General features: G+C 43.5%; 1 protein-coding gene across 2 annotated transcripts in view; it reads right to left on the minus strand.

Moving 5' to 3' along the window:
• The window catches only part of LOC119182310 (glutamate receptor ionotropic, kainate 2-like), a 194,774-nt gene extending 181,552 nt beyond the window's left edge, over positions 1 to 13,222 (minus strand). For both annotated transcript variants that reach the window (XM_075895956.1, XM_075895955.1), the window contains exon 1: positions 11,758 to 13,222. In XM_075895956.1, coding sequence (XP_075752071.1) covers positions 11,758 to 11,905 — 148 coding nt within the window. In that variant the 5' untranslated portion in view covers positions 11,906 to 13,222. The remainder of the gene's footprint in view (positions 1 to 11,757) is intronic.
• Positions 13,223 to 15,834: the final 2,612 nt, after the last annotated feature.

Here is a 15,834-nt window from a genome sequence, read left to right on the forward strand (position 1 = left end):
CTGGACGGCTCCTCCTAATGGGAAACCTCTCTTCAGAGACGTAATGGTTCCTTCTTTCTCCAAGCTATCTCTGGCCGTGTAACAGAGAATGAATGTTTTACCATGCTTCACTGTGTTATTCTGAGGGTAGTCAATGAGCAAAAGAAGTTCGAGAAATGTGAGCCGTGACACGTGTAAGAAGCGGCAGCCAGACAATCCTTTTGTTAGTTTGCTAGGCGTGCGGTAAACAGTAAATAGAACGCAATACACGAAAAAAGCCTGCTGGATGGGCATTCGCCTGTTCTGAGTACATTACCCTCGTTGATTTGAAATTGCGCAGCAACGCCGTAAGTTTGGTAGTATTAGTGATTGTCATGTAGTTCATGTAGTCCTGCATCCCTGTCTCAATCGTCTAATTCACCTTAGATCAACAAGGTGTGGGCTCGATCTAGTAGGTATTCCATGATAAAATACCTCTTGCGTAAAATTTGTTAGATAACAGAAAAAAACAGCGCCCGCTCTTGTCTGGTTCATTCGTTGTCTAAAAGTTTGGTGCAGGAAGTAGTTTGTTTTAGACCAAGCTGTTTGACAATAAAATATTATCAGCAGTCTATGTGGCTTCCTTTTTAATATCTGTTATGCAGTGTTACTGGTCATTATTAAGACAACATTTGAATACAGCTTAGGAACGTCAAGCTACATTGTTCCAGCTGTATAATTTCCCTTAAGGTGGATGTCTTTGGTTGAGAAACGGCCTTACATTTTACGGTACGCTTGCTGACAAGATCCGTGCTCATTCACTTCCCATGTTTATTGCACTTTTCGTAAAGCACGCGAAGTCCACTCTATCTGCTCACGTAGCTTTACTTGGAGTAACTAAGCCTTCTTCTACATGGTGGGTACAAACTGAGACGTCATATAAAGCAAGGTTATTGTATACTGGCTTTGACAAACACATTCACGCAAGCCAACTTTAGGTAACCCTTCTACTCCCATGTCAGGTTCTGTACAATTGATTGAAAGAAAAACTCTGCTTTGTTGTAACTCATTCCCAATTTTTTTCAGGGCAATAAAAGCCCTTCCTGTTTCGAAACACAATGTGACTAAGAAGAATAGGGGAGTCAGACATTCGCAGTTACATTACGCCGCAATGCTTGCAGCTCGCAAAACGCGTCGTAAACATTTACAGTTTTCCATGGAGCGCATTGTTCGCAGGCTGTGGTGGAAGAGCTTTCCAGCGCACGCAGTTTTGAGTACGAGGTGTCAGATAGTCAGATTTGAGATCTTGGATCAAGAGCATATACTCAATTTCCAAAGAATGCTTTCGGTTGGCGTGAACACTATTTTACGCATATGTAGCTCAGTCCAATTGGGAATTTTTCGAGGTGCTTCGTGAAAAAGCAAAAACTGTTTTTTTATTTTGCTGTTTAGCTCACCGGCCACCACTTAGAACTTGAAAGTTGATTTGACTGTCGCTATCATTCATAGCCGCAGGCAGAGTTACTATTATTATTTTCTTTGTTGAGGGCATGGCTGTTTATCGGTACTTTACGTGTGTTCACGCATGAATTTGTAGGTGTGGGTGTATTTGTGCGTAAGCAAAATTAAATTTTGAGGAAGTAAAAACCTCCCTTACACACCCTCTTCGTGGCCATGTGCCGGGTAATATTGATTACAAATTATCGTAGATTGAGTGAGATATCATTACACTTAGGTAAATCAGTTAACGTTTTCCATCCTTTGATAATATTTTCGAATAATACTAAATGATTTCTTGGCACTTTTATAGCGAGCAATATCGGCCGCGTTACGCTATGATGCCCGAAAATTTCTACCGCACGTTCTCAATACGTTTCCTTGACATTTTTCATTTTTGATTAATTTTTGTAAAACGTACTGAAGTAAATAAACGCAACACAAGTCATTGACGAAGACAAACGAAGGAAGCAAACAGACAACACAAGTAAGATACTGCTGCGCCCTTTCGAGGCACTGGTATAAACGAAAACGAGGCCTGCAATATAAGACGCGCAAAACATGACACCTTCTTTTTTAGTGTTTATTGAATACGAAACATGCCACAATGCACTATGCGAGGAACAGCAAACAAAGTCATGCAGCAACGAAAAGTTCAACTTACATCTATGTTGAAGTCTCAAAAAGCGATAATTCTTTCTAATGTTTGCATAAGCCTGCTCAGATCTCCTAGGACGCATTTCCGAAGTGAGGAAACGGCATCAGAAGGGCGATATAGCGCGTGACAGCGCCGTAGAAGCGGCTAAAAAAAACTCTAAATGCGAAATGGCATTCAGCGTGTCAGTGCTAAGAGATAAAACCATGGCTTAAATATGGTTTTATTGCTGATACTAGTGCCCATAATACTTCGCGGCAGATTGAAAAGGCCGCGGTGTTTACCGGTAGGGGTAGTTGGAGCAAATGCAAAAAGCACTTTTTAATTCGCATTTTCGAGGAAGATGAGACAATATTTTTACCCTATCCTCTTAGTTGTTTTTTTTACAACTGCTGGCTTCTTTCCTCAGTTAAGAGCCCGGATGAAGTATGTTGAGTTTTTTGAAATATCACTCATACACCTCACGTATTTCCTTACTGTAGGATCATGGAAGGCTTGCAGTTTGACTTTGTCTTTTAGTGAATTATAATGCATGCTTTGTTTCCATAAGCTTGCGTTACTACAAGTATTTTTGCAGCGAAAAAATATGATATCTCCGTTCCTTCAGAACTTCGATAAAATTCTTTTTCTTCCTGTCACCGTTCCTTGCATGGGGGCCATTTTCTTTCGTTCGGCGAATAGAAAAGTTGTGAATTAGTCAACCACTTTGAAGACGAAAGCACACGCGGACGCGTTTTTTGTGCACTTTTAATCTGGTGTAACCAACCTATTCAAGCTTTTTGACGTCACGAACTGGAAAAAAATGCTTGCTGCTTCTACACTCTCTAAACTGTCTAAATTTATACACTGTCACGCAGAAAGTTAGTCAATTTGCTCACTATTTTTTGTATTATCAAACGAACTATCCTTTGTTGCTTTTTATGCCACCAAGTTTATATTCGTAGTCGTTAACACCAAATTTTCTCCCATGTTTTCTTGCGCGGTATCAAAGAGTTTGCTGTGAAAGGTGTGTGGTGACTAATTCACGCTTCATCGAGTGATCTTCTGGTGTTCGTTGGCGGTCACCCCAGGTAACCACCAATTTCAATTGCGAAGCATTTCTTAGCGAACTTCAGCGACTTTAAGCGTATCGATCTATCAAGCCGCCTACGACTTTTAGTTCTCCTGGCCGTTGCATTAATGGTATCAATACCAAACTTGGTATGGCATAACATGACTTTATGAAGAACAAATTTGGTTAGTCATAACATGAAAATGATGATATGTTTGCCTTGAATGTCATAAATTACATATCATGGTCATGCAGCTCTTGCGGTGGTTTCGTTCACATGTCATGTTGAAAAACTAGTATGGTATGACATGATTACATGGCGAAGGCAATCGAGAAAATCTAACATGAAAATCATGACATACGTGTCCTGTAACAACATGACTACATGCCACCCTCACGGTGTGCTCGCGGCATTTCGCTAGAGTCACATATACCAAATTTGACATTACGGTACGTGAATAGATGACGAAGGTATGTGGCTGGTGCAAACATGATAACCAACAGATGCGTGTCATGTAACAACATGACAAGATGCCACGCTCATGATGCGCTGGTGGCTGTTTCGCCAGGTTCACTTCTATAAAATTTGGTATTACGTGACGCCAATGGATGAGCAAGGTATGTGACTGGTGCAAAGATAATAATCATGAGATGCGTGTCATGTGAGAACATGACTACATGCAACAATCAAAGCGCCAATACATTTCGACATGACGCGGTGCATGTGCTCGCCGGCGTTCATTTCGTCGCGTCACGCCGGCGTTGCCACGCCAGGAGCCGGTCCTGCCATATACTCACAGGCGCGCGCCGCACCGCGTTGCTTTGACGCATGCGCGTTTCAGCACGTCCGGAGTCCCTCCGTAAAGAAAATATTGATTGATATGTGGGGTTTAACGTCCCGAAACCACCATATGATTATGAGAGGTGCTATAGTAGAAGGCTCGGGAAATTTCGACCACCTGGGCTTTTTTAACGTGCACCCAAATCTGAGCACACAGGCCTACAACATTTTCGCATCCATCAGAAATGTCGCCGCCGCAACTGGGATTCGATCCCGCGACCTGCGAGTCAGTAGCCTAGTACCTTAGCCACTAGACCACCGCGGCGGGGCCACGAAAAGAGGGAGACGCAGTGTTGTCTGGGTAACGCATCGGCATAGAGTAATGTTACTCTATGACATCGGCGCGATATGCAGCATGTTGCATTTTGCGCCGGTTGCCGTCGGGCCACGCCGACGGACACTAGTCGCGCCTGGCGTCAGACTATTGAGTGCTCGCGTTTTGCTGACGTAGCGTCACAGTGCCCAGCGTGCGCGTGCGTCAACGTTAAGTTGGAGTATATTGGGCCCTTTATTATGCGCTCGCGGTCGTTTTGGTAGCTCCACATTTACCAAATTTGGTGTTACGTAACGTCAATGAATGGCGAAATATATGACTGGTGCAAACATGATAATCCTGACATGCGTGTCATATAAGAACATGGCAACATACCACGCTTATAGCATGCTCATGTCTGTTTCGCTAGCTACACATATACTAAATTTGGTATCACGTGACGTGAATAGATGACGAAGGTAAACGACCCATCCAAACATGATAATCATGACACGGAAGTCACGTGCGGCATCATTTCCATCCATCTCGTAAGGTTGCACTGATTTTAAAGTGACACATCAACATTTCTCATTCATGCTTCACATATCATCAATTCCCACTGTACGTGAGATCTGGCAATTTTTTTCATAACGAATTTAAAAAAAGACACTTGAAAATGTTTGAGTTAAGACACTACTTTGTTTCGGTTTCAATTCAACATGTCGCGTTTGCATTCTTCCAACTGCCCTTGTCATCAAGGTGTGGCAGACGGCGCACCTAAGGGATATTTGTAGGTGTTTAATTATGTCCAGTCTTTACTATGTTGATAGTGCAGGTCATCATGTTGCATGAGTATTTAAGACAGAAGAGTGTATAAATAAAGTGCTGCACTCTGTCAGTACAGAGTGCAATGTCGCTGAAGTTGGTGGGCCCCTAGGGTGACCACCCTGTAGCAAAATAGCCATTTGGGCTAGTTGGTAGTGGTTCATTATTGAAGATAAATATAGGGGGCAGTACTTAGCACAGACTGGAGGAGAGAAAAGGCTTGTGTTGTACTTCTCTTTTCCAGTACGCGTAAAGTACTGCGGTCTCTTTGTATCTTTAATAATGACCACCCTGCAATGGGTGTCTTAGAAGGCTCGCAATACATCTTGTGGGAGCGGCGGCTATGGGCGCACCGACTATAGAAGAAGATAATGATGAACGACGACACAGTCGTAGTTCGCGCTTAGCGGCCGGCGACAGGTTGTCACGGTCGAGGTCTGAACGGCTGAAGTCGTGCCCCTTTGCTCCTTGGTCTCGTGTTTAGATTATTGCTGGGTGGCTGCCGCCCAGGACCAGGCAGTATATATTTTTGGAATCAAAACTTTCTCGTGTTGTGCGATTCCTGATATTGACCTTACATGTTGTCCAGAAGATCGCTTTTGGTCCGCCCACACAAAATATTGCAATCAAGTGTCCATAACACGTTTACTGCTTATGTACTTACCTTATTATTAGATGCGAAGCAGTTCTTTGACAAGTCTGTGTAACGCTGTCCCTCCGTTCGCACCACGCTCCCCTGTCCGCAGGTGTTGGGGCTTTTCCTCGCAGTGTGTGCACATTGACGTAATTCCCTCCCTATCCTGTCGTCGCTCGCAGTGTGCCATTTCCCTCGTTTCACCCTCTCCAGCACCCGCAATGCTCGGACCCACTCCTCTCGCGAGCATCATCTCACCCACGCCACCTCTCTGCATCTGTCGGCGAGAAGAGGCCACGAGCCGGCAGTCCGTGCTCTGTGCGCGCCTCGAGAATCTCACTGCACCGATAATGTGGACGGCACGCCGCTGCTTGCCACGCAAGCTGCTGACGGGCGGGACGCCTTCGTGATATGCTTCCCGCTAGTGGCCGCGTATCTTTCCCGGCTGTCGCCGGCGTTGCGAGGGTTCGCGTTCGCGAATGGCGACGCCAATCCTGACGAGGCGCGAGCCAGAGAAGCTGAACAATAGCGTCAGCAGTGGAAGACCAGCGACACCAACGAGGTGCGAGTTAAGAACACCGATCGCATTCGAAAACATTGACGGCGCACGGGTAACACCGGTAAGACGCTAGCCAAGAAAGCCGAGCCCAAGCATGTTCAACGCGTCCCGTCTTCCGTGTCTTTGCGTTTGAAATATTTACTGAAGTATACGCTGAACCGAGTTTCGCTTCAAACCATTCTCCCAGCACCAGCGTCGACGCCCGTTACAACCGGGTCAACGCCGTGCGCCCCGCTTCTGATTCGCATCCAATCAGGGTTTCTTTTGAGGAGATGGTCCTTAGCTCTTTACTCTTAAACTGTATGAAGGTTGTATGAAGGCGTTATTGCCTTGAGCCAATATGACTAAAGAAACCTAATCAGTGAGACAATTCCGCCGCAAATTCTACTTTACGCGAGCACGCGAAACAAGTAAAATGTGGCCAATACTTCAGAATAGTGATTATATTTTTCTTTCCCTCTTTACGTCAAATGTCAACGCAGAAACGTTTTTTTGGCTACAAGTTGTGCACTGTATAACTATGATCTTATCGCTACTGTTTAAAGGCATGTTTAAAAAAAACACCAGGCCTGCACGAATGGCGCACCACGATCACAGCAAAGGCTAAAAGAGCGGTCTTACACGGCCTTTTCTCAAAAGTAAGTGGGTAACTCCTGCAAGCACAATTTCTGAGTAACCACTGCGGCATTATGATAATAATGCCTGGGTAGAAGGCTGGCATTCGCTATGCTGTCCTTCGTCATTCTTTTGAGGAGAGTGGTATCCACTAAACACTTGCTAGGAATTTTGCGCCAATCGTTCATGCAGTGGCTGACGACGATGAGGAATTATGGCTGAAGTGGGTACGCGCCACAGTTAATAGGGGAACAAGAACAAGCTTTTGTGATGGGTTGGAGCATTGGAGTGCCCACTTGTTACGCTAATCGCATTGTGTTGTTCTTTTGATGTTCTAAAACGGTTAACAATATTGATAGTAACGCGATTCCTCTCCCTACATCAAGCCTGCCTAAGGCAAGTTTACGAACAAGTACCAAGCACCGTCGTGGCTCTGTGGTATAATACAGGGTTGTAATACAGTGTACCCGGGTTCGAGCCCCGCTGTTTCCTTGGTACAAGGTTTTTTAGGGGCAAAGCTTATAAAGCGTGGGTATGTTCATCCCTTGTACGTATGTAGTAGTGCGTAGCCACTGGTGGCACATAATTGCTCTAGAGTGGGTATGTGCCACAGGGGATGCAAGATGGGAGATGGCGGTGCTTAGAGTGTTCACTAGATGGCCGCGCGGACGGACGGACAGACGGGTAGATAGTCGCGCGAACGTACGGACGGGTGGACGCACGAACGGACAGACAGATGGATAGACGGACGCATGTATGGACGCACGGATGGTGACGCGGATGAACAGAAGCAATAACGAACGGACGGACGGAAGCATGGACGGGCTGACGAACGCTTCGCCCCAATCATCATTGACTCCATGCATTTGCTGTGATTTTTTTCTTATTTCGTGCGATAGTGGTTACGGACACCGGTGGAGGCAGCGGTAAACTACGGCGCCGCGCGTGACCCGAGTTGTGATCTCATCAATGCTTTCACTGTAAATAAAAAACAAAATTAGGGGTCCCTAAAGCTTGCCTTTTAGGAGTGGAACGCAATACCGACTGCCTGTTCCTAATGTGTATTTCAAACACTTAGTGCATGAAAACCTTACGGTTTTTTTATGCACCCACTACGTTGTCTTAAGGGAATAGGCGCAGTAGCGTGTGCGCCTTTGTAGTGATGTACCAGCTTTCAACCACGGAGCCATTATCACCGTCGCATATTATGGCGCCCTCAGACAATGTGCACTTGTACCACGCATTGCTATCGCAATATTTCGTGTTGCATTCTGAAGCATGTATACAGGACGCATGTGTTTATGAAGCGAGAAAGCTACTTTCACTGCATTTCCAAACAGAGAAAGTTGTTTTCACTGTTTTCGCAAGCAGAGGCGTGGCTGCAAGGTAGAACGGTCGCATGCCACGCAAAGTATCTGGGTTTGATTCCCACTTGGAGCCAAACAATTCTGGTTAAAACCGAACTCTGCTCCAAAATTTTTTAATCATTTTTTTTGCATCGTTGTCAATTTTCCGGCCACGCATGAGAGAATAATTTTTCGCTCACAAACAGTTACGCCAACACCAACGCCGATGCCAGAATTTCTGCAAAATGAGCTCTTTAACGCTATCGCGTAAAAAATGCATCATATGGTCATTTTTCTCCAACCTACAGGGCAAAACGAGACGCTTTGGGGAGTGGAGAACGAGAGAATGTGAAAACAAAATGTTATTCCTTCAGATTTTGCAGTATATTGCAGTACAAGCAGCTTAAATTGGCTCCAAGGGCGCCCAAGCAGTTTTCATGGGCCCACTATTTGCCATCTACGCAATGAATTCGGCCCGAAACCGGTGGTACGTTGCTCCAAAATTTCTAGCAGATCAAGCACTCCCAGCCCTTCTCTGTGCTAATGCTTTCTTTTGTTGGACGCTTGCAATCCATTGGGTTATTCAATAATATGAACCTAGATATGTTCTGGTGCAGTCTATTCGCCTCTTTTTGCCATTTTGGATGCAGAACTGCATGGGCATTTTATAACTTTCAAAATTGTCTGCCAGGCATTGTGAGGTGACGAAGTTTAAATTTCCCCTAGCTTGTTATTTTTCCGGTATGAAAAAAATGATTCATTAAAACTCGATTAAGAAAGGTGTGTGTAAACGGCTTGACCTGAAGATCAATTCAATTTCGCACGCGTCTCTTGAAAGTATGCTTGGAAAGGAACAGCCTCGATTAAGTAGCGCGAATGGAGTGAGTCCTGTCCTCCACAGCAGTCAGCACTTTTTCGTGTCTTTTTCCACCCAAGAAGCTCTATATAGCGTTCTCTCTTGTATGCCCCATTCCTCCTGAACAAAATTATAATATTTCTTCATTATGCGTTATTGGTTAACTAAATAGGAAATTCCCAATGACATTTTGTTTCTTTTTGTGGCGTTTTGTCCCTCTAACATGGCAGAATTCAAAAACATTTCCGCTTTCCCACCAGGCACCAAATCAAGCAAACTTATGGTGGTATGCAGCTAGTAGTATAATGTCACGAAGTAAATGCGCAAGCTCTTGTACTGACGTCGGAGTATATAGCTTAAAGAACGGATCCAATAATTAAGACGAGCTGAATTTGGCCCCTTTTTGATGGGTCGCGAAGACACTGACACCAGCCACGTAATTTTTCCCACGGGAACACTGTGAGCGATGATAAACTTTTACACATACAAATGCAGACAAATACCAGTGCCCACCACTGAAGTAGAGAAACAAAGAAAAGTACTTATGTTAATAGCTGCCGAGGTCAGCCTAGTCAAAATCTGGCGTTTTTTCCTGTGAGCATCATGCATAGCAGCGCTTCCAAAAAGAAGATGGAATGCGTGTATTAACGCAGATATCGCTCGCTTCGAACAATAAGGCTTGCGGGTGACTATGAGTCTTGATCACTTGTCATCACTGGTACAGCAGTTTCTTTAATTTATTTTGTTGTTCAAAGGCCAGTAAATACGAATTCAACACGCGAGTTCGGCCTGCTGATTTAGACTGATTAAAATACGGTGCCAAAGTTACTGATAAAAAAGAGGCTAGGTTGAATATACGTGTTGTTTTAAGCGCCATATTTCAATCACGGGAAATTAACTAGGCCAGTACCTCACTTTGCTCATTTTGACCATATAATTCGATATATTTCATTGGGTGAACTTAGACTTACTGTTAACCACGGAGAAGTTACAACAAAACGAAGAGGGTCATGTACAAGGTGGTTCCGTTAGTGTTAATCTAAACGTGCCAGTGCCACACCTAGAGCAGCTTAAAAGCTTCTTTTTTATAGGTCTTGTTGCCGTTCATAAATACACACGCTCATTATACGTAAGAGTCCATGGAACCTCGTCGTAGCCTAATGACGGGTGCATACCCTCGACTCTTCAAGGAGGCACTGTTGGCCAAATAAAAGCAAGGTAAAAATAATTACTTAGTGTGCTTTATGTGTAATATAGCCAAGTTGCAAATGTGAGCGGGAGTATTGAAACGGTTGGACGACTAAAAGTTTTTTTCAGTAAAGTAGCAATATCAAGCGATTCGCTTATGTAATTATTTATTTGGTATTGTCCTCATGTTTTTTTTTTGCTTTGGTACAACCACTGCGTTAGCGTATTCACCTATGAAATGCAGCAGAGTATGTGCTTTTTATAGCCTTTGATTTTATAGCTTCTGAAGTGCAGTTAATTCATCGTAATATGACTCAATTTGTCGCGATGCACTCAAACTGGCAATTAGAAGGTACCTGTCAGCATTTCTCTCATGATCAGCTCGTTTTAGTACGCTGCTTTTGTCTGCTATTGCTTCAGTTAGAATTACTTATAAAACTTTAGATACTGATGATATTCTGCTTTAAGCAGTAATCATAGGAATATGTTCACCTACCTTTGTATGTTCCTTACGTGTTTTTGTAACTTTTCACCTCATTGCATGAACAAAAAACACAGATTTCGCTTCGGTCATTTGCCGTTGCACTTAGGTTTCTTTACCCATAACTATACTTTAACATGTACCAGTCAGTATCAGCGAAAAACTTGTTCAACCATAGCACTCGTGCAAAGGTGCCCTCCAAGCAGCAAGTACGTGGGAAAATATTACAACTGAAAAGAACTGCGTGGAATGAACAGGGACATTCTCCTGGGATGTGAATTGTCTTCCTCTATTTTTCAGCTTCTGAACTCAGTAAAATAAACACGTGTTAGAGATGAATTACTGATGCACATAGTATTGAGAGGAGAATTCAAATTCTCTTCATGTGCAGCACAATAGTAATGTGATCGGAAACTTGCATTCCTATACAAGCATGTAGATGAGAACGTCGGACAATTCCAAAACGCTAATTCACATGTTTTAACTCGAGCATTGATTGAGGTTGTGACAGACAAAAAATTCTTCACGCCCGAGACTCGTTTTTATAATACAGGATGTCGAATGAGCCGCAAGAGACGACGAAAGTTTAAAATATAAGTTCAAGTAATATGCAATTCCAAGCAGATGGCAAGCTTGGTTCTCAGCTAGAGAGAAAGAAAAAGGAGAAGGGCGGGGAGATGAACCAGGGCTGAGCCTGGTAGGCTTCCGTGAACTGTGTAGAGGGAAGAGGGAAGGAAAGTTATAGTGATGAGAACACATGCAGAGTCTACGATCAGGGTTCTAGTATATTGCAGCCTACATTCCATACCTGAGCAGTTTCACACGGAGAACAGCTTAGCGCACATGAGCGAAGTAATCACTTAAAGTCGGTATTCACAATGTTTTTTTTCTTTTAAATAGTCAACAAGGATGGCTTCACGAGGCTTAATCCCTGAGATGTGTCTTAGAAGTGAAGTGAAAATAGAATCAGGGAGGATTTGTTTTATGTGTGAACTTACCTATGCGTATGACGTCCGGTAATGCCGCTACTGTGTCACACTGCCAAAGTAGTGGCGCTGTAGCCATTGATATACACAGCACCAAAAGGGTCCCTCGAGTGAATGTCCAGCTTGCTCTACACACGGTGCACCACAGTTCCCAGGCCATGTTCTCGGATGAAGACTCCGCCAGAAGATTACTGTGCACTTAAACGTTGAGGGCGACTGCTTCTCTTCATTGAGTTCACAGGCAGCGCAGGCATTATCAATTTTCTTTCCAAGTGAGCTGGAGTCTATTTTTTTTCAGTTATACTTATGAGAAAACTTTCAAGCTGCTTGTACTACACTGCTCTTTTTTACTCTGTATGCAATCATTCATGATTATGTGGATAGAAACACATCTATTCGAATTTCAGCATTTTGAACATCCCCTTCGGTAAAAACAGATTTCTTCTAAATTTTACGGTTCCAAATGCTACACATGAGATTAAAAAGGTTATTTTCTTTACCTTCCAAGTCAATCGTGTCAGCTTAAAGGGTCATCTGAATATATGGGACGCCTAAATGTTTTCCTACTTTTCTCGCGCCATTCAAAGACAGCACAAGATGGTCGCAGAAATTTATTGAACCTGTCGATTAAAAATTAGAAGCATACACAAAACATCACTGATGCTTCGTTAGGAAAATAGTGATATCTATAGTATTAAATTGATCATTTTGAAACTGTCGCTACTAAACGGCGCAATTTTTTAAAGCAAGCTGATAGCTACCAGCCAAAAAAATGTTTTTGAAATGTTAGATTTTTTTAAAATTTACGAGTCTTTTAACCCAACACAAAGCAAAGTGCTTCATGAAAAAAATGAAGTTATCAGCTCCTCAAATTTTACTAGATTGAATACGTATGAACATTGAGTAAACCCAGAAAATTTTTGGCAGCGACTAAAATGTTGTATTAGTAAGGTGCCAGTGACTACGAAATAACTTTCTCAAGTGCCGTGTTCTTACCACGTCTCGGTTGATGCAGCAGGGAAGCACTTATATCAAACTTGTAAAAAACACGCCAATACACACATTCCCAAGTTCAATAACTAGAGATCGGTCGCAGTAACCATGTAGCTTAAAGTGTTCACGAGCGTGCGCTAATTGAAACTTTCACAAATCGATGGCCTCGAGAAAGTAAAGATCAAATGGCACGTCAAGGATGCGTTTGACGTAGTGGAAAGCTCTGTCTCGCGGGACATCTCATCAAGGATATTGTACACATCACCATTCGATGTTTGTCCGAAGAGATTACGGTGAGCTACGGACACTGATGGTTTGACACCTGCGATGCAAAATCACTACTCTGTAGACACTGGCTGGACGAGTTGAGTCGACGCAGGGACGTTTCGTCATTGCAGAGGACAAAAACAGGCGATTGTCACTTGGCTCAACAAAATCTTTCCTCCAACGCGAGCAGTGTACAGCAGAAGCCACCAAGCGGGAGCGCAGACCGCCGGCTACTGAGCCGTGGGCCGCAGCGGCAATACAGCGCCGCGCATCCCTTGTTCCCCACTAGCACGGTTGCGAAGGGGAAGGAAAAGGAACCGAGTCAAGCCACCCACAGCGCTGATTCGTAGGCGTGGCTTCTAGAGAAGGCACTCGCTGGAGGTGAGAGGGAGATGAGGGTGGGTAGGAGAAGGGGAGCACACGCGCCGATACGACGCGCAAAGGCGACGGCGCGGTCGTTGTAGAGATTCCCGTAGCGCCATCTCTGAGTGCTTTCGCGTGTGCTCACGCACAACTGCACAGCCAGTGGAATAGGGGCTTCTGCATAACGTCTCGATGTGAACTACCCTGAGAATAATGAAGCTGTCTCGGATCGTGAAAAATTTCGTGTAGCTGATTTAGTTTGTTCTTTCCTTAACAAAGCTTTTTTTTTTCATGAGTTTATGATATTTTAGCGTTTGTTCAGGAAAAGCGTTGCAAATAGGCTGGTACATTTTCACGTATCGTTTTAAATCAAATTATCCTCAATCTACAACAATTTAACCGTGCCTAAAACATGTTAGAAATAACTCTTTGACATCTTCTGCAGAATGATTACTACTGTAGGTTGCTATTTACCGCGGGCACAAACAACCGAAGCATAGGTTTGCATAAAGAACTACGTGACTGAGTGCTTTTATATGTAGGCTTTAGCGCCATTACTTATGCAAGATACGAGTCATCGATGTTGCGAGCAGATCCGTCGGTAAAAGACGTTTTAGGAAATTCGTTAGTAAATTCGGGAATACTCCTAATGCCCAGGTCTGCGAAACAGCCCGGGCAGTCAACCCATAAAATAAATAAAACTTTCAAATACGTCACTTAAAATGGGGCGCAATTCCAGATGCTATGTCAGCGTTTCTGCTCAGCCTTTAAAAGAAATAGAACGGTGACTACGGTTCTCGTCATAATCTATATTGCTCTCCTTTGACCTACTTGACGCATTAATAGCGCGGGCTTTCAATCATTCGTTGAAGGCATGATTGAGGAGTCCAATGTCGTTCTGCACAAGCGTCAACTTGAGTTTCATAAGCTCTTGTATACGATCTTCAAATGTTGTACTCATTTATTAGCTGTGTCCATGAGCCACTTTATTACTCTTCTTAATCCTTAAATTGTCAACTTTCAGTGGGTGCAACACAGTGCACTTAGTGTCTTCACTTGATTGTGCGTATGTCAATCATATGCTGAGTCATTTTGCTCTGCTTAGGCGTCTTTGGATACTGTTACTCATTACAGTCCATATTGAGCATCTCTCTATGCTCCCTATGAATTATTTATAATGAAGATATTCCTTCTGACCGGCTCTTTTCAGGCCTCCAACAAGGAACGAGTGCTGTAGCTTTGAATAACTTTCGGAGCAGTGCGCGCTTTAATGAGTCAGTCTTCCGTCTGCGATTTAGGAACGTCGCATTGAAACGCTATGGTGCACTTTTCATTTTCTTGTAAACGTCAAAGAAGTGTCGTCGATCCAAAACTCTCTTTTTGCCGAGACAAAGCAACTTTATTCAGGAGCTTTCTTGAAAATGAGGCAAATTCAGAAACTAAATTAGCTCAAGTAAGGCTCTGATGGCACTCACATACTGCTAACTTTCTTCTAAAACAGTAAAAACTAAACAATAATAATTTGCAGGTTACTATTGCTGCTTCAGCTGAACGTTCAGAGTATGTATTAGATAATATTGATTGATATGTGGGGTGTGAAGTCCTAAAACCATCATATCAATATGAGTGACACCGTAGTGGAGGGCTCCGAAAATTTTGACCACTTGGGGTTCTTTAACGTGCACCCAAATATGAGCACAAGGGCTTACAGCATTTTCGCCTGCATCGAAAATGCAGCCGCCTTAGCCGGGGTTTAATCTCGTGACCAGTGGGGGAGCAGCAGCGTGACAAGGGCAGCATGGCGGGAAGAGACAATGTAGCACTATTTGAAGTAGTTTCAGTTCTAGATTGGGTGCATTAAAAAAACAAAACAGAAAACGCGGCTCAATTGTTATAACATAAAAGTTTTTCAAGCAGTGATTGTGACTACATCATTCAGCTGTATTTTCTTCTCTATTTCATCGTCTTCTCCTTGCATCTGCTGCTTGCCGATACCACTTGCCGATTCCCTCACGTTGGTACTATGACATCACATTTCAAATAGACGCCTCCTCTGATTTTTTTCTCTCTTTGTTTGGTATAACACGTCTTTAGAAGTCCTTGCTGCTTCGTAATTTTACCGCGCCATGGTGGTATAGTGGCCAAGGGGCTCGGCCGCTGACCAGCAGGTCGTGTCATCGAATCCCGGATGTGGCGTCTGCATTTTTGATGCAGGCGAAAATGCTGTGGCCCGTGTGCACTGATTTGGATGCACGTTAAAGAACTCAGGTCGTCGAAATTTTGGGAGCCCTCCACAACGGCGTCTCTCACATTCATATGATGGTTTTGGGACGTCAAACCTCACATATATATCAATTTTAGCTCATACATACTCTAAAGGTTCATATGAATTAGGAATAATAAATTACAAGTTATTATTGTTTATTATTACTGTTTAGAGTAAAGTTAGGAGTATGTATGTGCTAT

The sequence above is a fragment of the Rhipicephalus microplus genome, chromosome 5 (genome assembly GCF_043290135.1).
Source record: "Rhipicephalus microplus isolate Deutch F79 chromosome 5, USDA_Rmic, whole genome shotgun sequence".
Taxonomy (NCBI): domain Eukaryota; kingdom Metazoa; phylum Arthropoda; class Arachnida; order Ixodida; family Ixodidae; genus Rhipicephalus; species Rhipicephalus microplus.